At 52.0% G+C, this 24,538-nt stretch overlaps 2 protein-coding genes across 2 annotated transcripts; both read left to right on the top strand.

The window, feature by feature from the left end:
• The first annotated feature begins 24 nt into the window (after nt 1–24).
• On the top strand, nt 25–2,951 carry NCBP2 (nuclear cap binding protein subunit 2). Its single transcript, XM_007426035.4, has 4 exons — nt 25–192; nt 910–1,091; nt 1,639–1,777; nt 2,500–2,951. The coding sequence occupies exons 1-4, from the start codon at nt 106–108 to the stop codon at nt 2,581–2,583; spliced, it is 492 nt and encodes a 163-aa protein (XP_007426097.1). The 5' UTR covers nt 25–105; the 3' UTR covers nt 2,584–2,951.
• A 2,631-nt stretch (nt 2,952–5,582) lies between these two features.
• On the top strand, nt 5,583–24,211 carry SLC7A3 (solute carrier family 7 member 3). The gene is made up of 12 exons (XM_088151643.1): nt 5,583–5,705; nt 15,443–15,852; nt 16,789–16,947; nt 18,017–18,197; nt 18,478–18,587; nt 19,391–19,613; nt 20,243–20,382; nt 20,466–20,568; nt 20,838–21,049; nt 21,335–21,501; nt 21,734–21,842; nt 21,985–24,211. The coding sequence occupies exons 2-12, from the start codon at nt 15,483–15,485 to the stop codon at nt 22,113–22,115; spliced, it is 1,905 nt and encodes a 634-aa protein (XP_088007769.1). The 5' UTR covers nt 5,583–5,705; nt 15,443–15,482; the 3' UTR covers nt 22,116–24,211.
• Nucleotides 24,212–24,538: the final 327 nt, after the last annotated feature.

Below are 24,538 nucleotides of genomic sequence, written 5' to 3'. Positions count from 1 at the left end.
AAGGCAGCCTCGGGAAGGGGCGGGCTCTTCTGAGCGACAGGTGCGCGGGCCAGTCGCCGCTCGGGCGGGGTGGCGCGCCAGAGGCCGCCCGGCTCGCCGTACAAGATGTCGGGGCTCCTCAGCGCCACTCTGAAAATGCTCGCCAGCGACTCGTACTGCGACTTCAGCGAATACGTGGACCAGTTTTACAGGGTAGGGGGACGTTCGCTTCTTGGGCACGCTCTGCCTACGGCTCTAGCCCGCAGGCGCTCTGTACGTGCCCAGAAGCCCGCCGGCCCGGCCGGAGAAGAGCTTTGCCCGAGATCGCGGGGCTTTGCCTGGCCGGGAGGGAGGGAGAGCGGGGCTCCCCCACAAGCTCTTCTGCCCTTTGGAGCCCGCTCCCGGGACACCAGAGGAGTCCTTGTGAACGTGTGAACGAGCTGGCCTTGGCTGATCCGGACGGGAGAGAGGAATAGTAATAATTGTCGTCGTCGTCGTAGAGCTTTTCCGCCCGTTCTGTTCTGTCCGTAATAGAGCTCTTCCGCCCGTTCTGTTCTGTCTATGCTTTCTATCTGCCTGTCACCCCAAAGGGGATCCCAGCCCTCCCCAAACCCTGAAAATCAGGGTGTCGATCTTTTCGGGGAGCCTTCGTTGCTTTAGCACATCGTCTCTCCAGCTCGGCAGCTGTTGATATGGGTGGACTTCAACTCCCAGAATTCTGCAGCCAGCATGCTGGCTGGGGAATTCTGGGAGTTGAAGTCCACCCATCCTAACAGCTGCCGAGGTGGAGACTGGCGGCTTTGGCCTGTCCATTTGGGTTTCCCCTCGCCCAGATCCGGGGTTTGCATCTCCCCATCGCCCGGGGTGCTGGTGCTAAAGAGTGGAACCCTTGGCGGGCGCCTGAGGATGTCTCCCTGGGGTCCTTTTCAGGGGCGGATGGAATTCCAGAACGAAGCCTTGAGGGTCTCCTCCACCCTTTACGTGGGCAACCTCTCTTTCTACACGACGGAGGAGCAAATCCACGAGCTGTTCTCCAAGTGCGGAGACGTCAAGCGCATCATCATGGGTCTGGACAAGAACAAGAAGACGCCCTGTGGCTTCTGCTTTGTGGAGTATCCTTGCTGTGGTGGGCTCGGGGACTGCTATGCGGCCATTGGCAAGCTTGCCAGAGGCAGAGAGGAAAGACCCCGGGCGCGGATTTGGGGCCCAAACACCTGCGTTCTTCAGGTCTCCAGAGAGGGAGAAGCAGCGTTTTGAGGGGAAGGAAAGTCTCCAGCTCTGTTTTGCTTCCTTCGTGAAGGTAGCCTCCACTTGTCTGCGGCAGTTACGTCCCGAACCAGGCTGCTCTTCTGAGTGGCTCAACTTTGCTTGTTCCGCCCTGCAGTCTCTTCGTGCCCAGGGAATCTCTCAAATCTTGCTCCCTGAGGTTTTGTTTTTTCGCTGAAGGTGCTGGGTGTTGAGCCTGAGGCTTTGTGCCCCCTCACGGAGCCTGCAGATTCCCCATTGGAGCACTGAAAAGCTTGTTCTGCATTAACAGTTTCTGGCCTTGTTGCTTTCTCTGGAGAGAAGCAGGCCGCTCTCTGTGAACTGAACTTGAGGTGCGTTACTCTCTTCCTTGGCAGCCTGATCTTGCGAGTCTTTCCTAAAATAATACTCCAGATACTACACAAAAGCGGAAGCTGAGCACGCCATGCGTTTCATCAGCGGAACCCGGCTGGATGACCGTGTTATCCGGACAGACTGGGATGCCGGCTTCAGGGAAGGGAGGCAATATGGCCGTGGCAAGTCAGGCGGGCAGGTACAGACTGGTGGCTGGGAAGGGGCTCTGCATCGAAGGCCCAGCTTCACCAAGGGTTTGGCAGGGATTGCCTTTCCTTGGAGACCTCTCTGAGCTGTGGTGCTGTGTTCTAGAAGCACTGCAAATTTATTTTAAGTTTTACCAGCAGAGATCCCATAGCACCTTGAAGGCCAAGCCATCCAAGGGCAGGAACGCACATCTCTGGATCTTACTTCTACCACAATGCAGCCTTCCCTCACCTGGTGGCCTCTGGGGGGGGAGTCACAGTTCCCAGAATTCCTGGTCAGCTACCCTTTCTGGGAGTTCTAGAATGTGTCCTTCCATGACCTGGGAAAGGCCCTTTCAATTGTTAAGACTTCCTGGCATTGTGGGGATGAAGGCTTCATCCATACATGAGCTCCATTTTTCCACGCAAAGCCCTTGAGTTAAGCATCTGTCAGGAGCCAAGTGAGGCTGTATCAGGGCTATGAAGAGCAGGAGGGAGTAAAGGAAGAGCAGGCTGATTGCCTGCTGCATCCAGGCCAAGCTGCTTTTGGATCGTGCTTTGCAGGCCGCTTCCTGAGTGACCCCTGGTGCTGGCTTCTGCAGCATCCGTCCAGAATATGGGGTGGTCATTGGTTTGGTAAAGAGGGGCCTCCAACCTGGGATATGAACAGCCCAGCACCGCAGACCTGCATCTCTGTAGTCATCTAGACTTTATCTTGTTTCTTCCCTCCTTCCAGGTAAGAGACGAGTACCGAAAGGACTATGATGAAGGAAGAGGCGGCTTTGGCAAGATTTTCCAGCAACAGTTGGCGAATCAGTAGATGGGAAGGATAACAATTTGGATGGAAGGCAGGGAGGAGAGCTGAGCACGGCTGGTGTCTCCTTGGACAGCTGAGTGGAAGGGAGGGAAAGAGGGCTGCCTTTTTCTTTGCAAGGTGTAGCTCAAGACCCCCTTCCCGCATCCTTCACTGTTCTTTATGCTTATCCTGGCCTGAGTTGGGATACGGATCCAAGGAGCGCAAGGGGCGCCCACGGTGGAAAGACATTGGAAGTTTAAATAGCCATTTCTTTACGTTTTTCTCTTTTCCAGTGTGCTGTCAGTAGTGGTTGTAGTGTCCTGGAGAGTGTAAACTGTCCTTAATGTTGTAGAGGAGGAATAAGACTGCAATAAAAATGTAATTGGCCTGAAGAGGCTGGTTTCTCTCACATACTGTTACCTTCCCAGGCAGACCTGTGCAGAGGTACAGGTACCATAGAAGGGGGCTAGAAAATGGCACACCGTAAGGATGGCCGTAGCTACGCAAAGAACCAAACGTCTCCGCCAGCCTTTTCCCATCTGGCTTCTTCCAGACGTGGCTGGCTGCAGCTTCTCAGGCAGCATAACGAACAGCGCTTCAGTGCGGTTGGCGCAAAGGACGTGCAAAGATTAAGGGGGAGGAAAAGACATCCCAGGAAGAGGGGCCCTGCTGAAGTTTATACATGTAGATTTACTGTGAGTACTGAAATGAAAAAGTTACCTGCCAGTTATTACTCATCTTGCACTTCTTCTGGGTGTCTGTCGTAAGAAGCCTGTTGTTGCCCCAGAGTTTCTGACCACCTTTTAGCTGGCCTAACGGGATTCCTCCCACAGCCAAGGGCGTGCCCCTTCCCACCTGTCCTACTGATTCTTCACCAAATAAGACCGAGTTTGCTGCGAAGTGGGGGTTTGTGGTTTTGAGGCTGGAGCTTCTTGGGGAAATATTTTTGCAGATTCAAGGTTTTGCCAGCAGGAGGCCCCACAGTAAAGCTTTCAGCTGTTTTGATCTCAGATGTGATCTCTGGCCAAAGCCTTTTTTCCCCCTTCTTTCCATGCTAGCAATTAAAACCCAGCACATCTCAAGATGATTTTCGGGCCAGAAATGACATGTGACTCTTGCAGGGAAGAGGAAAATGGTGCCCAGCAAATAGCTCTCCTGTGGAACTTTCTGCTTCTCGGATGTTCTGGGAACTCATTCCTTCATCTCCTTTAAAGACAAGTCTTATTTGTTAACTTCCTGGTTTTAATGAAACAACAGGACAAATAACAACATATTGAAGTGGCAGAAAGGCAAATCCTAGTTGAAACTCGAAGCTTTTCCTAAGAGTAAGCGCGGTGGCACCAGTTCCCAAGACGGGGGTAACTGCAGAGTGCATTCAGGCAGCCTGGACCACCATCGGCCAAAGATTCATTAGTCACCCTTTCATGAGTGTTTGGAGAAACAGGCTATCGGGGTTTTCCTCTTCTTGGCTGGTGCCTTTTACCCCTAACTACCAACTATCCTCTCCCCAGTTCTGCCCCGCTGATCCCATGCCTGTGCTTAACCTTTATGTGTACAGAAGAACCCCTGCAAGCGAAGGGTGGCGATTACGTGTCGTGCTAAGCTGGAATTTTGCTAACGGGGTCTGTTGAATAGCTCCAATGTGCTAGGTTTGCACGTGAGGACAAAAGCCATGACTAAAAAAAATGACACTCTGTCAAGTGCTAGGCCATCGTGTGGTTTGACTTTTTCTTGCACACCCATTGTAGCTTGTTCTGCCAGTCCCATCACTGACCAGGCACTCAAGTTTTCTCCAATCCTCCTCCAACTCTGATTTTGACCTAAGAAGCCTCTGGATGTGAAGGGTGCTGTGGAAAGTGGGTTTTTTTTTTTCCAGTGCATTCTTCCACAGAGGTCTTTGCATGCGTTGAACGGGTTCTGATTTGTAGCTGTGGGCTGAGCCTGTTGACTGAGTTTTCTTGGGCTGGATCTTAGTCTGCTGGAGGGGAGGGGAGGGGGAGGGGGAGGGGAGGGGTAGGTGACAGGGAGCAGATGGTCTCTGTTATAAGGTGAACGTGGGGCATGGAGGGATTGGGGCCTGAGTAGTGGGGCTCTTCTTCCACCCTTCCGGGACTTTTGGGAGCAGCTCTTGAGGGCCTCCAGCTGCTTGCAAAGGACCCCAAATGGCCAGCTGGGGCCCAGCTGGCTACTTTGGGGAAGAAGCACATTGGGATGGTAGGGGAGCAGAGGTGACTCCCTGGGCACAAGCCCTCCAGGTTGGCTGGAGCACAGCATATGGCATCCACGTTGGCGTGGCCAGAGGCTCACTGGCTGGAGCACACAACACAGTTGGGCTGTTGTTCCTGCTTTGCCCACCAGCGAGTCTTGCACTTTTCTCCCCTGCCAGAGGGTTAGGGTTATGGACTGATGGTTGACAGTTACCTCGGCGAATTTCTGCGACCCTGCTCAAGTCACCATCGGGGTACTGTGCCGATCGATCGGGTCTGTGGCAGGCAAAAACGTTTTGGGTGGGCAGAAAAGGAACAAGAGCCCTCGGTTGAGCCCTCGGTGACAGGAGGGCGCCCCAGGTGAAAAGGCGGAGAGGAGGGGGGCCAAGCCGGCTGCCCCTCGGGTCCCCCTGCGGCAAAAGGGGCGCTTGAGTTGTGCCAGGGCAGGGCACCAAAGCTGCCTGCGGAGCGACGGAGAACGGGCTTCGCGCTGCCATCGGTTGAGCTCCACGCGCGACCTGAACGCGCCGGCGCGCCTCTCCCTCCGCGGCGGTTGCCCGGGAAGAGCCCCGGGCGCCGAAACCTCTTGCTCCCGGGCTCAGCCGTGGCCTCCGCCCGGCCGGTGCCCGTCGGGCGCCGCGCTCCGTCCCGGGAGGCCGCTTCCAGGCGGCAGTTGGGGCGGGCAGGGCGCCCCCGGGCGAACGCCTTGCTGCGGGGGCGTCGGGGCCGAGTGGGGGCCTCGCCCTCGCCCTCGCCGCCCTTCCCCAGCCACCTGGCGGCCGGCCAGCCCCCCGGCGCGGGGGAGCCCGCCTGGAGGAGGCGGTCGCTGGCGGTTGGCCCGCCCCTTCCCCGCGCTAGATATCCCGCGCCCCCGCCGGCCGCCTCTTCCTTCTTTCTTCATCCCTCGCCGGCTGCCGAGGAGCTGCGCGGCTGCGGCTGGTGAGAGGCCGGCGGGGGGGCGGGCGGGCCCGGGGCGCCCTCGGCGTGGGGCGCCTCCCCCCTTTCGCGCGCCCCGTCTGGCGGCGCCGCTGCCGCAAGCGGGACTCCGTCTTGCGTCAGCCCTGCCGGCGGAGGGCCAACAGGTGCCGCTCCGCCCGCCCACCCGCCTGCCTGCGTGGGCTCCTGGCGCGAGAGCCGGGCGGCGGGGCGGCGGAGGCGCTCCGAGCTAGCGAGCGGGAGAGGAATTCGCGAACGTGCTCGGCGGCGCTCGCTTGGCCCGCCCGGCGTTGCTCAGCCCCCGCGGCTGCCCCGCCGCCGGCCCGCGGCTGCTTTGCTCCCTCGTGGTCCCGTGGTTAGGGGGCGGGCGGCGGGGCGGGCAGCGGTGTCCTCCTCGCCAGGCGGATCCGGGCAGTTCCGCCGCGAGGAGGACCCGCTCGTGCGCTCCCCGCGACGCCAGTCCCGGTTCCCTGAAAAGTTTCTGCGCTGCCCCAAATTCGCCCTCCCTGCTTTCAGCGGGGATGGCGGCAGAAAGCCGCGTCTCCTACTGGCGAACGCCCTCCCCGAGCGGCCCTGGGGCTGGTCACTGCAGCTCCCCAGTTTGGAAGGGAAGCCGGGGTGAGGTTTCAGCCTTGGCCGGAGGGCGGGCGCAGAGGCGGCGGCGATCTTCTCATCTGTCCCTAGCGGAGTTTCCCCGCTGGGCCGGCTTGATTCAAGGGCGGGGGGGGGGGGGTTGGTGGGGAATTGCTTCCGCGCCCGTAACGTCGACTAAACCCGCCGAGCTGGGTTTCCCCAGAGCAGCCCCGGCCCCGTCCGAGGCGCCCCGGGGTCTCCGCCGAGAAAGCCGGCCTTGCTGCTTCCAGGCCGCAAAGGCCGTAGGGCCAGAAGTTGCCATGTCCGGCTGTGGCAGAGCCTCTCGGCGGCGAGGCTGAATCCTCTTCCCGCTGCTCAGCCTTTCTCGGCTGCTCCTCCCCTGGGGTCAGGGCAGTGGCCGAACGGGCTCTGGTCCCGGGCACGAAACCAGAAGGAGCGCGCTCGCCTCCCTGGATCCAGCCCCGCCGGCGTCTCGGCTTTGGGCCGTTCAGGTGAGAGAAGGGCGGACTGGGCTGCTGGTGCCCTCCGGCCCGTCCGCTTGCCTTTCTCTCTCTGCGCCCGCGGGCAAGCCCACCTAGGACGGGAACCACAGGGGGGAAGGAGAACCCGTCAGGGAGCAGAAGGGCACCTGCAGTGCTCCTGAACCTCTTGGGAAGCCAGCCTAGGACAGGAGCGGCTTCCTCGTGCGTTTTCCTGCCTGTCATCTTGGCTTCTGCTCTCCCTGGAAGAGATCCAGACTGGCCCTCCTTTTCCTTGTGGCCGGTTGTCTTCAGCTTGGAAGGAAGGGCACTGCGATTTCGTTCCTGTCCCTTTCAAGCACTCGCCAAGGGGGTGGAAGGGAATCTGAGGGCAGGGCATGTTCACACAAACACCCACTTCAGTCAGACAAAATCCTTCTAGCATTCTGGCCTTGCAAGAACCGCTCTTGGAAATGGCATGTATATTTCTGCCCGGCTGAATGGAAACAGGTGTGCGCGCGCATGGAATGTAAAAGTGCGTCGTCACTTGCCAGGTGCTAATCACTCCGAGGATGAAAAGGGAAGGGAACGTGCTGCACAATACTCCTTTGCAGAGGAGGGGGACGAGAAGGGATCTGATCTCTCTGGCACTTTCTTTCAGACGGTCCCTGCAGCTCAGCTGTCTTTAAAATTAGCCTCATTAGTTCTATGTTACAGGTTAGGCTCCGCAGAATTGTGCCCCGCGCTTTGAAAGGTCTCCGAGCCTCTGCAGAGCCACAGAAGCCGTTCTTATCTGAACAGCCTGCCAGTTAAAACTCTTTTGGATTTCTGGGTTCGTGATGGTAGCACACCCAGTGCACGGGTTACTCTGCAGAAAGAAGAAAGCACAAAGGGGTGCAGAGCTGGCCGTGTACAGTTCAGCAATATGGCTTGGCTACGGACATGGGTAACAGGAGAGGAATATGCGCGAAGGCATTTATGCCCTGTAAAGCTTGCTGTGGGGAGCAGGGGGCTGCTTCGTTTCATTCTGCAGGAACCTTGAAATATTCAGGCTTGGATCCTGGCCTTGCTGTAATGGAGCACAAGCTTTAGTAACGCCCTTCTCCAGGTAGGCCGTTTTATTTGTTTGCTGTCTGAGGCGTCCTGCCCTTAATTCCTGTAGGCTCTGAGTGGTTTACAGGACATCCAAATAGTCACGTAAAACGCCCACAGCACCATACCACCGCCATGCCATCTGCAGGGAGCTGGGAAGCCAGGGTCTGCCTGGTTTCACACTCCATGCTAAGTCATAGTTTGCTTACCCATAGCTTGTTCAACAAACTACATTTGGCTGGTTTCACACACAGTGTGTGCAAAGCAAGCAAAGCATGCCATTGTTGACACACGTGTGAACCTGGTCAGTGGATCTCACTTCTGGAGAGTCGCCTGCTGGGCCCAGCCCGGGGTTGTTCTCCCAGTCATTCTTTCCTTTGGGTCCTGGGCTGTGCTGCTGGCAGCAGGGGACTGAAGTGCAAGGGTGCCACCTTCCTGGGTGGATCTCCTGTGAACCATCGCTTGAGGAGGGCTCTCCTCTGCAACGGGCAAGCGTGCCAAGCTCTGGGTGTTAACGTGTGTTAACATGAAGCCTTTACCTGCTAGTTGAGGGGGAGCAAGCTGGGCAATTGCATGCATGGGCGTCAAGGGGGGGAGGGGGGGCTGGTTTTCCTCTGCACCGGCCGGCTGATGCAACTAGCGGTGCGGCTTCTGCTTGCTGTCTCTGTCGGGGCTTTTGCCCCCATCAGCTCAGCTCAGATGACTCTTGCCTCACAGCCGTTGCTCGCGAAGAAGCTGCAGGAAAGAGTAACCGCTTGGTGACTCTCTTCTGCCAGAATTGGGGAGATTTACATTGGCAGGGTGACGTCCCTGTCTGTCACAGGTGCGCTGAGCCATTCTTGTTTGTTTTTCCTCACGTGTCCAGCAAGCCCCAATGAGTTTTTTCTTGATGTTTAGCAACCCTTTTGGAAAGGACTGGCAAAAAGAAAGCCGGGGCAAAGGAAGATATAATTCGGATTAGGGAGGACTAAAAGGCATATTTGAAGGGTTGTACCATAAACGAGAGAACGCGTGTGTTTTTAGCTGCTTCCGAAGGGAAGGTCAAGAAAAAGGCTTTTTGCTGGATCTCAGGAGGAGCTCGGCGCGTAAGAGGCCCCTCGGAGGAGAGCAGACCCTCTTGGCTCAACCTTTGAGCAGAGGCTGAATGGCCACTGATGGTGGGGGTCAGTGAGGTGATGGTACATTTCCTGCTTCAGGAAAGTTTTGGACGAAGTGGCCTCTGCAGTCCTATCAGACTCGGAAGACTGAGTGTGAAAGCGAATAAGCCGTGAATAGGGCCCCCGAGGCCCCAGTTCCACTCAGAACACTCCTCTTCTGCTGGTGCTTCTCCTGTCGCAAGCACTCCCCGCTCTTCCAAAGGTGCGCATCATTTTCTAATAAGTTACGGCTGATGAACAGGAGCAGCCATAAAGAGCCTCCTCCCGTGTCCGCATCTCCCTGTTGGGACTCTTAATGACTTGGCAGCTGGCAAGAGCTCTTCCAGGCGCCTGCCATGCTGGGCGAGAAGGGGGTTATTTTCCTCCTTGCTAATGTAAGGAAGAGAAAAAGGAAAAACATCCTTAAAAAAAAACAACCCAGAAGCCAGGCTCCTGCATTTGGAAGTGTGTTAAATTACCAGACAGACATGGTAGGTCCTGTAATTCATCGCTGTCTGCAGCTTGGCTGGTACAAAATGAGTTCTCTGCCTCCAGAAGCTCATTTTGCCTTGATCTGTTTTGAGAAAATACAAGAGGTGCTGAAGTGACCCCCCGCCTCTTCCTGGCCTGTGAGGGCCGTGAGTGCAGCCCCTCCTGCCTTCCGAGGCCTTCAGAATCAGGAGCCTGGTAAACTTTACATCTCCTCTTCCCAGGGACTGTGAGCCTCTCAGTCCTGATTCGCAGAGAGCAGTGTGCTGCTTCGAACTCCAAGCCTGGCCTACGGTTGCCTTCATTTCTCCGGCTAGTTAATTTTTTTCCCCCATGTGCTGCTAGCCCATTGTCATAAATGGAAGCGGGCGAACCATTCTTAACTCTAAAATAAAAAGCATCTTGCAGCGTCTTGGTTCTGCATTGCAAGTGGCCTCTGGGAAGCTGGAAGGGAACCTCCTGGCCTTCTCCAACCTGGCACTTCCAGTGGTGCTGGTAACATACCTCCCTGAATTCTCCAGCTGGCCAGCACAGTTGGGGAAGGCTGCAACAGCCGCTGGTGATGGCTGTTCCCCATGAACTCAACATCTGCGTGGTTTATGGCAGTCTGCCCCAACCTGGTGCCCTTCAGATCTGCTCGAGTGTCACCCCATTGGTCTTGGCATGACTCTGCTGGGTAGAGATTCAGAGGTTGCTTTCCAACATATGGAAGCCCCAGACTGGAAGGCTGTTGAAATACTAGTGAGGATCAACAGGCAGCGTGCCTGAAATACTGGCTGCTGCATGCCAGTGCAGTGGAGGGCTTCCCAAACATGCCACAACAGTGGATCTGTGGCCTGATGTGGCAAGGTTCTCCTGATGCCTTACTGTATAATAACCGGACTTCTGAATGGTCAAAAGCTTTGCCTTTAGAGTATGGCTGGTGTTTCTCTCGTCTGCTGGCTCAGTGATATCCCAGCTGTCAAGGCGCATGATGGCTTGGTGATTCTGGGGCAGGCCGCTTTGCTCTCCGAATGTTGCCAGACTCCTCCTTTGTTGCATGTGAGGAAAGGATTTCCAGCTCTCTGAAGAGCCATGAGTTAACTTTTCCCACAGTGACAACTCTATTCCTGGACTGTTCCCTGAAATAACGCATGAATTTCCTGCACATGCAAACCAGCCAGGGTGGGCCTGGAAGGGTTCAGCAGCCCAGTCGGAAGGGATAAGTGGTCCAGCACAACGTTTCACCTTGAGCGCTGCTGGTGTGAACTGGCCTTGAGGCGGCCTTCCTTGATAGCGGTGGGGCGGCCTGAATGGGAAGCCGATAGCCGTGGGGAGGTGATGGCACGCTTTCACTGCCATCAGTCACTGTCAGCGCCTGCTTGTTTTTGGCTCTCCCCTCGCAGCGGTAACCTTGGCTACGCTGCGTAGAGCTGTGGGGATTGCCGCTCTGCCCGGCCATGGCCGCACCAACTTGACCTTCTACCTCCCTGTTATCTATTAATAGGATCCAGAGAGGCTTCCAAGGCACAATTGGCTTCCTTCTCGGGTGGCAAATGGCGAGTTCAGCTGCCTTTGGAATTGGCAGCGTTTCATGATGTGCTTTGCTAACTGAGCAGTCAGCGAGGTGTTCTCAGAATCCTGAGCAGGGGGGCAGCACAGTAAGGTTGGCGTATCTTTCCATTTGGGTAACGGATCCCAGGATTGGACAAAGTGCTCATGATAGCAGGCTGGCGGACTGTAATGAATGCCCTGCCCCTGGTATAAACATGATGGGGCAGCACCGCTGAGCTTTGCTTGGTTTGCAAAGGTCTTTGCTGCAAGGAGGGAGCTGTGCAGGATCCCAGGCGGACCGGAGCAGCACCCAGGAGGTTGCAGGCCCTTCCCCACTTCTTGTCATCTCTCTGGCTTAAGTGGCATGCTGGGCTCCTAACAACTTCACTGTCCTTTGGCAGGGGGCTGTGTTTTGAAAGCTGCATTCCAACAAAGCTTGTCCTCCAGTGAGAAAGGGCTTTGTGCAAATTCTCACATTATCCCTGGCCACTCATTGACAGAGGACCAAAGTTGGAAGCACCCCTGGAACCTGGGCATATTTTTCATTTGCGTATATTTACGACTGTATTTGCCACCCATTCCCACTCCTCGGAGTGGCTTATGCGATACAGCTAGTTGAGCCAAGCCAGTATTTTAACTGCAACACCTCGCTGCCTCTCAAACTGCAGGGCTTTGCTTCCCCTCTTCAGAAGCCTTGCCTCTGCGGAGCTCTCCCCAGGCATGCTGGCATTGTCTGCGAGGCCCCTGGAGCCAGAAAGGGCGGGCAAAGGGAGATCCATCCTCTGGAGAGGCTCTGCTGTTCCAGCCCTCCCCGGCTAGCCAAACAGATTACGGGCCGCCAATCCTGTATCTTTGGTTGGCCGTCTGTGGCATCTCTCTTGGGTAGCAGTTTCCTGGCTGGCTGGCAGGGACGGGAGATAGGATGGAAGCTCTGGCACTAACTGATGAGCTGCATAGCCGGTCTGGCCTTTGGAGAACTCTGCGTTGCTTATCCGTGATGGCAAGCGATCTTATCTAGGCTCCGATAACCAGCAGGTCCTCTCCAGCCTCCCTCCCTCAAGCCTTGCAGTGTCCATAAGAAAGAACAATCGAACGTTCCCATCCTGACCGAGCTGCCGCTTGGCAGTTTTCTGTCATCTCCACTTTTATTTCGAGGGCCTGGCCAGGCAATTCAGCGGCATATCTTTATCCGCCTGAGTGTTCTCCTTTGCACAGAGAGGCCTCTGAAGCAGCTTGGCTGTCTGCTTCATGTGTTCTCTGCTGATTTGCCACCAGGCAGCTCTGCTTCCCTCCCCAGATGTCTATTCATGCAAGAAGACGGTGCCCCTCCCCGGTAGCAACGGCCACAGGAACAGAACTTTCAGGAAATTGGCTGGCAACCATTTCGAGGGCACGAGGTTTCCAAGCCTGGAGCGCCAGCAGGTTTCAGTCCTTATTTGTACTCCACCACTCTCGAGACAATGTCAGTGGAAATACAAATGAACCATCCGGAGTTTTGCTTTTGGACTGGCTGAGAAGCAGCCTGGAAGTGCTGAGTGTGAAAGAAAACAAATCAAAGCTGCTTTAGCTTTGTGTGCTTAGTTTTTGTAAGGTTTTTCTGGTCCATTGGGGTATGTGATCCCAGAAGATCACGCTAGGCTTGATTGGACGGGTGATGGAAATACCTCCCCCACCCATGAGCCCCTTGGGGGTTTTTCTCCCTGAGCCCATGGGAACCTCTGGTCTTAGTTGTTCAGGCACTTCGCTTTGTGGGAAAAGTGGCCTCTGGCAGCCAGGAGCAAAAGCCCTATAGTTCTGCTTTGCATAGAACATGCCTTGGCACTGTCAATGCTATAGCTTTCTCCTGCTCAGCTTCAGCTCCCAAAAATGTGCTGCTCCCAGGAGCTCTTTCAATTATCTTCTGCTGAGCTAGAGAGAGACAGTTGCACGTACCCATGGTGGTGGCATTTTTTTTTCTCTTGAAAGGAACCCTTTGCAAGGTCACAAGTCCTTATAGCTTCCAAAGTCTGAGATGTTTCTTTCCTCCAGTGGCAACTAGACATGTTTTCTTCAATGTTTGGCTTCAGAGGAGTAAACTGCGGCCATACAACCCTTGGCCACCCTGGAAGATCCACCCATCTCCCCAGCAATCTTGATTAAGATACTTACTACCCCACTGGAAGTCGTAATGGGAAATAGCAGCTACGTGTCAGGACTGGGAACAAGGGTGAGATGATTCTGATTCTGAATGGATGAGTGCAAGTGGGCAGACATAGACTCAGGCTGGGTGATGTTTTTGTTTTCATTCTCCCTGAGGGGACAAGAAAGAAGAGGAAACTAACTGGGGCTAAATCCAATTAATTTAGGGCAGGCTGTCCAGTATTTGATTTTGAAGTAAGTTTCTGCATCTTTGAATTGCTGCTGTTTTGCCTGATCTTGCTTATCCAATTTCTTTTGCTTGCTAAATAGATATGATCTGAGTTTTCCCTCCCGCTTGTACAAGTGTGGCCCCGATTTCTCAGCTCCTCCAGAATACCTAGAATCATCTTCCCTCCCCTCCCCCAGCAGATGAAGGAGAGGGGCATTCATCTCTACAGACCATCACTCATTATGGCGAGAGGAAGGAGGCAGCTTTTGCCCGGCTCTTCCTTTCGACAGAGCTATCCATCAGCTGATGGATGGGCTGGGCCGATGGCACCCATATCGATTTGGAGGCACGGTAAAAGATGGAAAGCCACGGGCCCTTTCTCTCTTTCCCCACCCTGCTGGCCTCCAGATGTGTTGGCCTGAAACAGATTGTGTGCATATTTTAATACAGATCAGTCTACAGCACTAGAAAAGGAGGATTCCTCTGCACGCAGCTCTCATGCTTGGCATTCAAACCAAGATGCGCTTGGGCAGCCAGGCAGAGCTGCCACTTTCAAGAGAATAAACAGGTCTTGTACCAGTTTTGAGTTGCCATTTACCTTCTAATACTAGCTGCAAAAACCAACCTCTTCTCTCTTTGTGTCCAGCCCTTTCACCTTTCACCTCTCTCCTACCTGGGCACTAAGCCGTGTTAGGTTAACTGAGATGAGTGAATGAACTCCAAGCCAGGTTTGCAAATCAGGCTAAGTCATAAACCATGGTTTCACAGAACTTACCAAGCCAAAATCATACCAGATTCTGATTGAGCGTGTAGCGTGATGAGTAACAGCAGGCCACAGTTGCTGGTAAGGGTGGGAAGGAAGGGCCCACCTGGGTGATAAAAAGGCAGAGGAAAATGAGGCAAAGTCTGGGAAAGAAGGGACCGTTCTGCATAATGCTACCCTCTGAAGAAAGAATCTGCAAATTTTAGTTGAAGGGATTAAAGGGTTTCATTTCTCTGTTCTTTAACATGACAGCTACACCTTGTGCAATAGTATGGTTGGTTGAAACGAGCCAATTGCTGAAGTGATGGGTCTGATGTTGGCTTGTTTTCCACAAGCCATATGCCACCCTTACTTAAGAGCTAGAAATGCTTCCTTTTGGAGAAGGAGCTTGTTGCTGCCTGGGCCCAGCTTTTCTTCTCTCCCACTTGGACCCTGGGTGGGATGGGGGACTGAAATCCAAAAGATCCACGGACGTAATACTTTTTGCATTACTGTTTGTGAAAAAAACAGATTTCTAACACTGAAGTCAAGAACACGAAGCCTTATCTTGCCATGTGAGTCACATGCTGTGTCTGATGATGGCCTGAAGGTCTTGTCCAGCCTGGCTTAGCCAGGTTATCTAAAGAGAAGTTTGTTCTGTTGTCTGTTAACTGAAGTTAGCTTAAATTGGTTAATAACTGAAGGTGCCTTCCTGACGTTTTATCCAATGAGCAGCCTGTGTAAACACAATGAAGCCAAGTAGCATTCCGAGGGCTGTTTTTTTTGGGCTAACTTTTATGTCTGTAACACACAGAGATGTAATGTATAACCACAACTGGCTACCTCTCCCATTTTGACTGGAATGCTTTTCCTAAAATGGCGGTCTTGTTCCCAGCTCTCTGTACAGGTTTTCCAAAAGGCAGCCTTAGATTTTATCCTATTTCCATTATGGTACACAAATAGGTGAATGGGGCAGCTAGACACCTTGGATCTAATCTCTGATTTATGGGAGAGTCGGTGAAAACATCCACTTCCAGAGTAATCTTTGGGAGCCTGGATTGATGATACTGTAATTTATCACCATTACGCTTGGAGTATAATTCTGCGCCACTTGCAGATGGTGAAGGAGCAAGACTTCTCAATCGATCAGGAGGCCTTGCCGCTCTGTCTGCAAACAGCTGATCCTAAAAGGTGGAAGGGAATCACTGCTGGGGTAACCCTCTTGGTAGCCCAGGCAACTGAGCTGTGCTGGATTGGGTCTGCTGGATCCCTCCCATCTTGGGCTTCCTGCTGACAGCATACCTTCCTCCCCACTGCTGGCTGACAAGCTTTACTGTTTCCTCTTCCAGGTCCTTTGGAGAGACGGGACGTGACACACAGTTTGCCAGGATGCTGAAGAGAACCATGGTCAACTTTGGCAAGAAGCTGATCCGGCAGCGGACCGTGGACCTGGGCTCGCAGGAAACTCAGCTAGCCCGCTGCCTCTCCACCGTGGACCTGATTGCTCTAGGTGTAGGGAGCACTCTTGGTGCAGGGGTCTATGTTTTGTCTGGAGAGGTGGCCAAGGATCAGGCTGGCCCTTCTATTGTGCTCTGTTTCTTCATTGCGGCAGTCTCATCTGTTTTGGCTGGTCTGTGCTACGCAGAGTTTGGCGCCCGGGTGCCCAAGGCTGGTTCTGCATACCTCTACAGTTATGTGACCGTTGGGGAAATTTGGGCCTTCACCACAGGGTGGAACCTCATTCTCTCCTATATGATAGGTATATACCCTTCGGCTTGGAGTAGAGACTTCTGAATGATGAAGTGAGAATGTCTTGAGGTTGAATACAACATTCACAACCAGGGTTTGTTTGCAGCATGAAATCAGGGAAACACCTGTTTGCTCATTTTTACCATGGGCTAGGACATCCCTGAACTGTCATTCTCCTATGGGATTTTTCTTCAGATAGTTCAGCAAATACGCCAAAATATCAACTCGGTCAGAGTTGCATGACCACCTTTCTTAGAAATTACCTGCAATATTTCCTGGACCCCAAAACTTAGGTATCCCCCCAACTGTTAGGACTAGGGATTGACAAGAGCCAAGAAAAAGACTATCATCTCTAGAAACAACATTACATTATTGGCATTTAGCACGCTTGCCAAAAGTTCCTGATCAGCAGTGATTTGGACAACTGGAGCTTTAAAGTTGTCTTTGAGCTTCCCAGCTATGGCGAGTTGGAGGTGACTAGAGTGAGAATAACAGGCTGTTCAACAACAAAATTCTCCTTTTTCTTTCCTTTGTCCATCGCTCTGATGTATGACTAGCTTCACTCAATGTGTTTGAGCTGGTGACTGAATTAACCCATTTTCTGAGCTCGCCCAACATGGTGAACCAGAAACTGACCCAATGGGCTGAGTTTGCATAGCATGCTAACCCACTAACCAAACTAGGTCTTCCACGGAACTGGTTAAGTATGTTCCAAGATGTGCTGGGCATGCATTGTACATGTGAGCATGGAATGCTGTGTGTGCTGCTGCTGGATTGGGAAGGGGGGGGATCACTCCAACCTTGAGGGCTAGAAGGTCTTTTGAGCCCTTCTACTATCCTCTGCTGCTGAGAAGTGACAAATGTCTCTTCCAGTCCTGCCCATGGCGTAGAAGTTGCAGACAGGAGGTTTATTTGGACTGATGAAGATACTTTTTTGGATCCCCAGGGACAGCAAGTGTGGCTCGGGCCTGGAGCTCCACATTCGACCACATCATCGGGGGCCACATCTCCACTTTCTTCCGGAATCACACAGCCTTGCACCTGGAGACTGTGCTGGCTGAGTATCCTGACTTCTTTGCCCTCTTCTTGGTGCTGTTGCTCACAGGTGAGGTGTCTTAAAACCCCTTGCGAATGGCAGGGCTGAGTCAGAGGCTTCATCTCATCTGAATAAATCAGATTCAGTGGGATTTATTCCAGGCCAGAATTGGCTTGTTTTGTTTAGGAAGTTTATACCAAACTTTTTCCGCTATGAAATCTCTCAAGATGCTGTACAAATTTATTGAATCTAAAATAGAAGCATATAAATGCCAAATTTTGCATTCAGATACAACAATGCTGACAGCAGGAGCAGTTTAGTGCCTGGAACCCAGCAGATCTTCATAAAATATATGCCTGGCGTGGAGATTGTTTTCCTTCCCCTTTCATAACCCTAGATCCCATAGAAGTTACGTGGTAAAGCAGGGCAGGGAGAGATTCACAACAGGAAGGAGAAACTGGCCTCGTGCATTGGTAACTGCCACCAGATGAGGCCCATTGATGATCAGCCAGTTGACAAGGGATGGGCATGGGTCACGATAGCTGAGTCTACCTCCGAGACCAGAATGGGCACACCTTTGAAATCAGTGGGATGGTGGTATGGCACCATGGCCTGCCTTTCGGTTCCCACAGAGAGGTGACTGGCTGCTGTGTGAGCAGGGTGCTGGGCTGGGTGGGCCTATGGGTGTCTGCGGCAGAGTGTGTGTGTGCGTCCAAATTGGCAAACTATCAATTGCTATGCTGCGTGCGCCATCTTGCAGATTTTGACACCCACCCACCCCTGCAAATATGTGCTGGATGGGCCTTTGATCTGATCCCACAAGGCTCTTCTTAGGTGCTGTTAAAAACTCAGGCAAACAGAATATGCTAAAGTTGGTAATTAAAAATAGCAACAAAGGTGCCGAGTCGCAGCTCCTCAGGTACAGCTGCAGAAAGGGCCCACGTCCTCTGTTGCTTGACTTCCAAAGAACAATAGAACCAGCAAAAGGCCTTAATTAAGAGACAGGTGCTAGGACTGCATCGAAGCGGATTTTAATGCCAATCAACTCAGCCCATCTCTGGCCTGTGGACTTAGGAGCAGCCAAAGCCTCCAACCTAAGGAGCAACATCACGCCCTCTCCTTTTTACTTTGCTTTCAGGCTTGTTGTCGTTTGGTGTGAGTGAATCTGCCCTAGTGAATAAAATCTTCACAGCCATCAACTTGTTGGTCCTCAGCTTTGTCATTGTTGCTGGTTTTGTGAAAGGAGATGTCAAGAACTGGAACCTCTCCAAGGAAGATTTTCAAAACCACTCACAAAACGTCTTAGAGTCTGGAAGCAAGTACGGGCCTCCTCCCCAGACATGACATCCTCTTAGCTTTTGCAGAAGGGTGGGTGGAGGTCAGCCATTCCTCCCGTCCTCCTTGCTCCAGTGTAGCATCTGCTGCAAGACGTGATCTTGGGGATGATGGATCTATGGTAATGACTGAAGGGAAAGCAGGAGCAAGTTGGGGAGAGCCCTGGAGGCATGATTGGGACCCCAGGCCAGCTAGAGTTTCCTTGAGGGGGAAATTGAAGAGATCGCTTTCCTCCTGCCATCATCTGTCTGTCTCCTCCAACAGGGACCACTTTGGCAATGGGGGGTTTGTCCCCTTTGGTTTTGAGGGAATCCTCTCGGGGGCTGCCACGTGTTTCTATGCCTTTGTTGGATTTGACTGCATTGCCACCACAGGTAAAGTAGCAGCTTTGGAGAAGGTAGAAGGGGTGGTGGGAAGGCAGCTCCATTTCTGGGCACTCTAATTGGTTGTGCTGTTAATTGGGTCTGGTTGCAGGCTGGGTCCAGTAAGCTAACTGTGGGAAGGCCAACAAAGTTGGCAAAGGTCCAGTAAGCTAACTTTGAAGACAAACATTTCAAAGAGTTGAGGGTGGCTGGGCTGGGAAGGTGCAGTGTGAAAGCTGTCTTCAAACGCTTGAAAGGGGAGCTTAAACAGGGCAGAGCACATGTATTCTCAGTTGTTTCAGCGGGCAATTCCTGGAAGCAAATTTGGATTATTCCTAGCAATTGAAGTTGTTTGGGGAGCTGAGAAGTGGAAGATCTTTAAACAGCCACCTGTCAAAGATACCTCTGTCTCTTGTGTTGAGCAGAGAGGTTTGGAACAAGGTGTCCTCCTCTCTGATTCAAATCAGGGAAATATTGCAATGCTCCATGGATGTGTGGGAACCAAATGCATCAACGCTGAGGCTCAGATTCCCTGTTCAGCCATGCTGTTTCCCGAGATCTTTGAGGAACATGCTTATAATTTGGGCAGCAAGTCATGGCAAATGGGAATCAATGCTGTGGTTGTTCTGCCATTCAGGAAGCCCACTTCACAGGGCAGAGTTTGCGTCTGTAGGAGGAGTGGTGCTGGCCTGCTAGATCACCAGCACGGGCAGGAGGTTCTTTAACATTTGTCTGTGTTGGGTATAGCAGGGGAAGGAGACTTCTGTTGGAACTTCACCCGTGTCATTCTGCATGTACCGCCCTACCTTCTGCAGGTGAGGAAGCACGGAATCCCCAGCGTTCAATCCCCATTGGCATCATTGTCTCCCTCCTCATCTGCTTTGTGGCCTACTTTGGTGTTTCGGCTTCCTTGACCTTGATGGTACCCTACTTCCTGGTGGATAAAGAGAGCCCTCTGCCCGATGCCTTCAAGGCAGTGGGCTGGGAGCCTGCCCGTTATGTCGTGGCCATTGGGTCCCTTTGTGCCCTCTCTACAAGGTAAGAGAAACAGAAGGGGTATTGTTCAGTTGCTCAGGCAGAAGTACTCGCTTGTTTATTGGCAGGATTTATAGCCCTCTCACCAGGGTGACTGACAACTTACTTAGATACTTATTTTTAAATGTTAATTCCTGAGTCCAAAACAGTGTTCTCCAAGTACTGTATCCAAATCAGTATGGGTTTTTAACAAACCATTTTTGAGAGGAAAGGTAAGAGAATCTGATGGCAGTTAAACTTTGTTAGAAGTTTGAGAAAAAAGGGCAAGATTCATGTTGTGTTTGAAGGAGAGTAACGTGCCCTGAAGGTGAATGTATCTCAGGACAGAGGGAATTCTGCATCTGAGACGCCATCACAGATAACTTCCTTTTTCCAATAGCTGCCTGCTTAAACCATGAAAGGCAGAAGATCTGGGAAGGGCTTTTTAATGAGATCTTGGCCAGAGAGCAAGTTTTTTTGAAAAGAGGCAATCCCCCTGGCTGTACTTTATTTAAAGGCCTGAACGATAACCCTAAGTAGAGACCAGAAACTGATTGGAGGAACAGCATGTGCCAAATTTGCAAGCACTTGGCCATCAATGGCTTCTTCTTGGAGAAGCTCAGGGGAACACAGGTTTCTTTTTCTCAATGCAGTTTGCTTGGCTCCATGTTCCCCATGCCGCGCGTGATCTATGCTATGGCTGAAGATGGACTGCTCTTCCGGTTCCTGTTCCGGGTTCACAGCCGGGCCAAGACTCCTTTGGTAGCCACTGTAGTGTCAGGCATTATTGCAGGTATCAATCCATTAATATGTCTCTTTCCCTTCTCCCTACCTGTGATCCAGATGGAGATTTCTATAGAGTCTGTTCTCTTGCAGCCCTGATGGCATTTCTCTTTGAGCTGAAGGACCTGGTTAACCTTATGTCTATCGGCACACTCTTGGCGTACTCTCTGGTTGCTGTTTCTGTGCTCATCCTCAGGTGGGTGCATCTTTGGGAAAACAAACATGTGGTGGTCCCTAGGCAGGCTGGATGGCAGGCACGCAGGCAGGCTTTGTAGGGTGATGAAAATTGTAACCCACAACTGGAGAAGCTACAGCTGAGAGAAAGTTGTTCTGTGTGGTGTTTGTAAACATGATTCCTCCCTGGCCATTGGGTCTTTATTCTTCCTGGACTTGTGGCTGTTGTTTGCAGAAGGACTATCAGGGAATACCAGCTCCCTGCTTTTACCTCTCTTGCTTTCCTGACAGATACCAACCTGAGCTACTGAGATTCTCCAAAGACCTGGAAATGCTTGAGATAAATGGAAGTGAAGAAGAAAAGGTTATCATTAATTCCACTGCTGGCGATGGCCAGAATGCATTCAAAGAGAAGTTCAGCTGGAGGAGTCTTTTCTGCCCCTCTGAGGACATTCCAACTCATGTCTCGGGGCGCATCGTCTACATCAGCAGCACAGTCATCTGTAAGTGTTATTGGAGAAAGGGTGGAAATGGGGTGCCCTTGCTCACCCTGCAGTTGAGGACACCAGTGGCTGGGGCTGAGGCGAGGGGTCTCCAAGGACGACTGGAATGAGTAACAGACAGGGCTTGGCTTCTTTGCAGGAGACCAAGAGAGGAGCAGGAAGAGTTCAGAAGTAGATCCCAGGGATTCTGGGGCTGAGATTTTACAGCTGAGTGGCTTCTTGGGCAGGGGGAATGGAAAGGGCCTCATCTGCATAATGCTTCCTTTTGGTCTTATTTCCTTGCAGCTGCCACGATCACTGCCCTGTGTGGTATCCTGGCCCATCAGTGGGCAGCTCTCCTAAAAGGCAGCATTGGCTGGGTCACTGCCTGTGTCATTCTCCTTGGCATTTTGCTTGCTGGCACCGTCGTCATCTGGAGGCAGCCAGAAAGCAAGACATGCCTCACTTTCAAAGTAAGACCTCTGGCCTACTCTGCCTCATAGGGCCCATGTGGGGTGGAGATGAGTTGCCTTAATCTGGAGCCTCACCCTTTGCCAAAGGAGCGGGAGATCTGGATTGTTGCTCCCTGAATTGGATTTTGCCATGGAAAAGAGAAACCATCTTCTGCGTTTAAACCAATGCTGCCATGCTGGCTTCCTCCCTCCCTTGGCACCCTCTCGCAATTTGCCCCCTCTTTCTTTTCAGGTGCCGGGCCTGCCTCTGCTCCCCCTCTTCAGCATCCTGGTGAACGTCTATCTCATGATGCAGCTCGATGCAGGCACCTGGGCCCGCTTTGCTGTCTGGATGGCCATTGGTAAGGAACTTGTTGTTCTATTGCAAGAGCTGCCTGCTGCAGAATCTTTCCCGCCTTGGTGATCCCATCTGGGAAGCTTGGCTGTCTGGAATGGGGCCACCGGGGATGCTATTTCAAGTGTGGAACTCTGTCTCTTTCTTAGGCTTTGCCATCTATTTTGGTTACGGGATCCAGCACAGCGAAGAAGGGCAGGTGGCTCAGCAGTCCCAGTCAGGAACTGGCAAACCTCTGAATTCGGCCAACTCTGAGCTGAGTCAAGAGATCACTATCTGAGAGAAGGTTCTTCGTCTGTCCTCCCTCCGCTGCCGTGGACCCCCTGAGTTCCTGTTTGCCTCCTGCCCCGCCCTTTGAGAAGGAAGCCATGGCACACAGGGCCTTTACTGGCACACTGGACTCAGCTTGTGGAGTAGCTTCATTCTGCACAGAAGGTGAATAAAGCAAGCTGTGACAAATGTAGGGGGAAGCCATTTCTCCTAGGCAGGATGGGATGGGTTGCCACGTACGCCAACGTCTATTTATTTACCCGGCTTTGCTGGCTAGATTGCCTTCTTCAATGTAGATGTCTGTAAGAGTGTCAAACGTTAAGAGCCCCCAAGTGATCTCAGTACTTCAGGACTATAAGTCTGGTTTTAACTATCGTTTGTATAACGTCATCAAAGATGTACATGTTTTTTATATGAGTACAACTCCACACTCTTAATTTCTTTAAAAAAGTTGGACTCATCTGACCCGCTGTCAGTTTACTTTCTTGGTAGGCTTATCTCAGATGCACTTGGTGATGGTTCTCCAGCGTAAGCAGCCTCCCTCCCTCCATAAATTTAGACAGTTGTAGCACTTCGATGTTAGGCTGGTGTGTAATTGCTTAAATCATCATAGTTGTTTGGAGTTCTGCTGTTCTTGCCAAAGGTTATCAGATAGGTTGCTTTGGTTTCTCAAATAAAATCAAACAAATTATTAGTACTAATGAGATATAAAACTGGCTCAAACAACACACTTACATATATGGATTCAACATTCTGTGCACATTCAGCCCATGGTAGTTTATTCAAGAACGCAGGCTGTAAAGCTTTGAATGGATTAGCCCAACAGGTAATGCTGAAATGGGAGAAGAGTGCCAAGTGCCAAGGCTAATAGCAAAATAGGTCTTAGTCAGCGAGCTCCCATGAAACCAAACCTGGAGGTAACCACAACAATATCAGCATTATGAGTTCCCACATGCTGGGGGACGATGCAAGAGAAGCCGAGGGAGTGTGGGCAGACTCACCTCTTTGTCAAGAGTTGCAGACAGGGAAGTACTTGCCCCCAGCACCACCACCTTACAGACTAGCGAACTGGGCTAATGCCAGAGACCTGGTGAGTGTGTAGCAGCCATCCTCTGGGCCTTCCTGGTTACTCAGAATGGAAGCCACAAGCAGAACTCAGCGGGCGAAAGCTCAGAGCACAGTGAGATAACTGCCGGATCTTTCTCTGCTGTAAAGATGGCCGAGTAAGCTAGTCAACTGTCACTGGCCCCAAGATGGGGAGGAGATTCCCCCTCCCCTAATAAAAGAGGCCAAATACACTGCCCAGCTAGTGATTTCCTGCTTTGGCCCAACCTGAAACTGACAGGGAAATCAATCACTACGCTTGGAAGGCCCCAAGTTGGCGAAAACAGGATCAGGGTAACTTGTTTTCTCCTGCTGTTAAAGAAAAGCTGGCTGCTTTCTATCATGATATAGTTTATTTACTTTTGACTGGAAAAATAATTCTGAGAATTCCACAGAAAGCTCAATAGTGACGTTCATCGAACGTGCGCACAAACACACACTCCAGTTACATCAGATGACCAGGCTTTCTAGCAAACACACCAGTGCCAGATTCTATAAGGCCAAAGCCGTTTCAAACCTCACATAGCTCTCATCCAAGCCTTATGATTAATTTCCCCAGCATTTCCAAAAGCAAATTATGAATGAAATGAGCAGAGCCAGCACTGAATTTGTTGTGTTTTGGAAAGCAGCTCCATGCACGCACGTTTGATGTTTCTTCTTTCTGAAGGAGACTTGGGACAATTTCGGTCTAGGGTTTGTAACTCAGTGGCAGAATCTTCATGGGCAGAAGGTCCCAGATCTTCAGGAAAGGCAGGAAGAACGGTTTCTGAAGCCCTGCAGAACCAACCCTGGGATAGATGGGCCAGCTCAGTAAAGGCAGCTTCTCATGTTCCTAACTTTTGTTATTCTGCAGCCTTGCTTAGAGCAAGAGATTTCCAGTTGTTTTAAGAGAGTTTTGTTGTCTTTCTTGAGCACCTACATGTGAACAGAAGTTCTTCAACATGAATATAATATGCAGCATCTTAATACATCTGTTGGACCAAATAAAATGTTGTGCTACTATTGTGTGTGTTCTGTGGTTTATAGCATGAACAAGAGAACATATGCAGCCATTTCAATTGCCTGAGTGATGTTCTAGGGTTGTGGAGAGGAAGAAAAACTGGCTAGGGCAGAGAATCAGAACCATTTATTTCCTGAGAAATGTGATACTCTTGAGTTTAGATGAGGTGAAGAAGGCTCACCCTGCAGATTTCAGCACAAAAGAGGAAAAACCAGTCCTGCAAAAGATAATAAAGATACCAGGAACCCGGCAGAAAAGGCAGATGGGAATGGATGCTGGATTGCATAAGCTGAGTGGAAGCAAAGTGACAAGCTACAGATCACGATCTC

Source organism: Python bivittatus, unplaced genomic scaffold, assembly GCF_059951505.1.
Source record: "Python bivittatus isolate LINGU-HERP-01145 unplaced genomic scaffold, Pbiv_v1 ctg000670_np1212, whole genome shotgun sequence".
NCBI classification, from domain to species: domain Eukaryota; kingdom Metazoa; phylum Chordata; class Lepidosauria; order Squamata; family Pythonidae; genus Python; species Python bivittatus.
The sequence above is the reverse complement of the archived record's forward strand: the minus strand, read 5'-3'. Positions and strand labels throughout refer to the sequence as shown.

Bases quoted from the DNA above. Each gene is read 5' to 3' on its own strand.
- NCBP2 (XM_007426035.4), top strand. From the start codon at position 106: ATGTCGGGGCTCCTCAGCGCCACTCTGAAAATGCTCGCCAGCGACTCG. The intron at 193-909 runs GTAGGGGGACGT...GGTCCTTTTCAG, and splicing joins ACGTGGACCAGTTTTACAGG to GGGCGGATGGAATTCCAGAA. The intron at 1,092-1,638 runs GTATCCTTGCTG...ATAATACTCCAG, and splicing joins TGTGGCTTCTGCTTTGTGGA to ATACTACACAAAAGCGGAAG.
- SLC7A3 (XM_088151643.1), top strand. From the start codon at position 15,483: ATGCTGAAGAGAACCATGGTCAACTTTGGCAAGAAGCTGATCCGGCAG. The intron at 15,853-16,788 runs GTATATACCCTT...TTGGATCCCCAG, and splicing joins CATTCTCTCCTATATGATAG to GGACAGCAAGTGTGGCTCGG. The intron at 18,588-19,390 runs GTAAAGTAGCAG...TACCTTCTGCAG, and splicing joins TGACTGCATTGCCACCACAG to GTGAGGAAGCACGGAATCCC.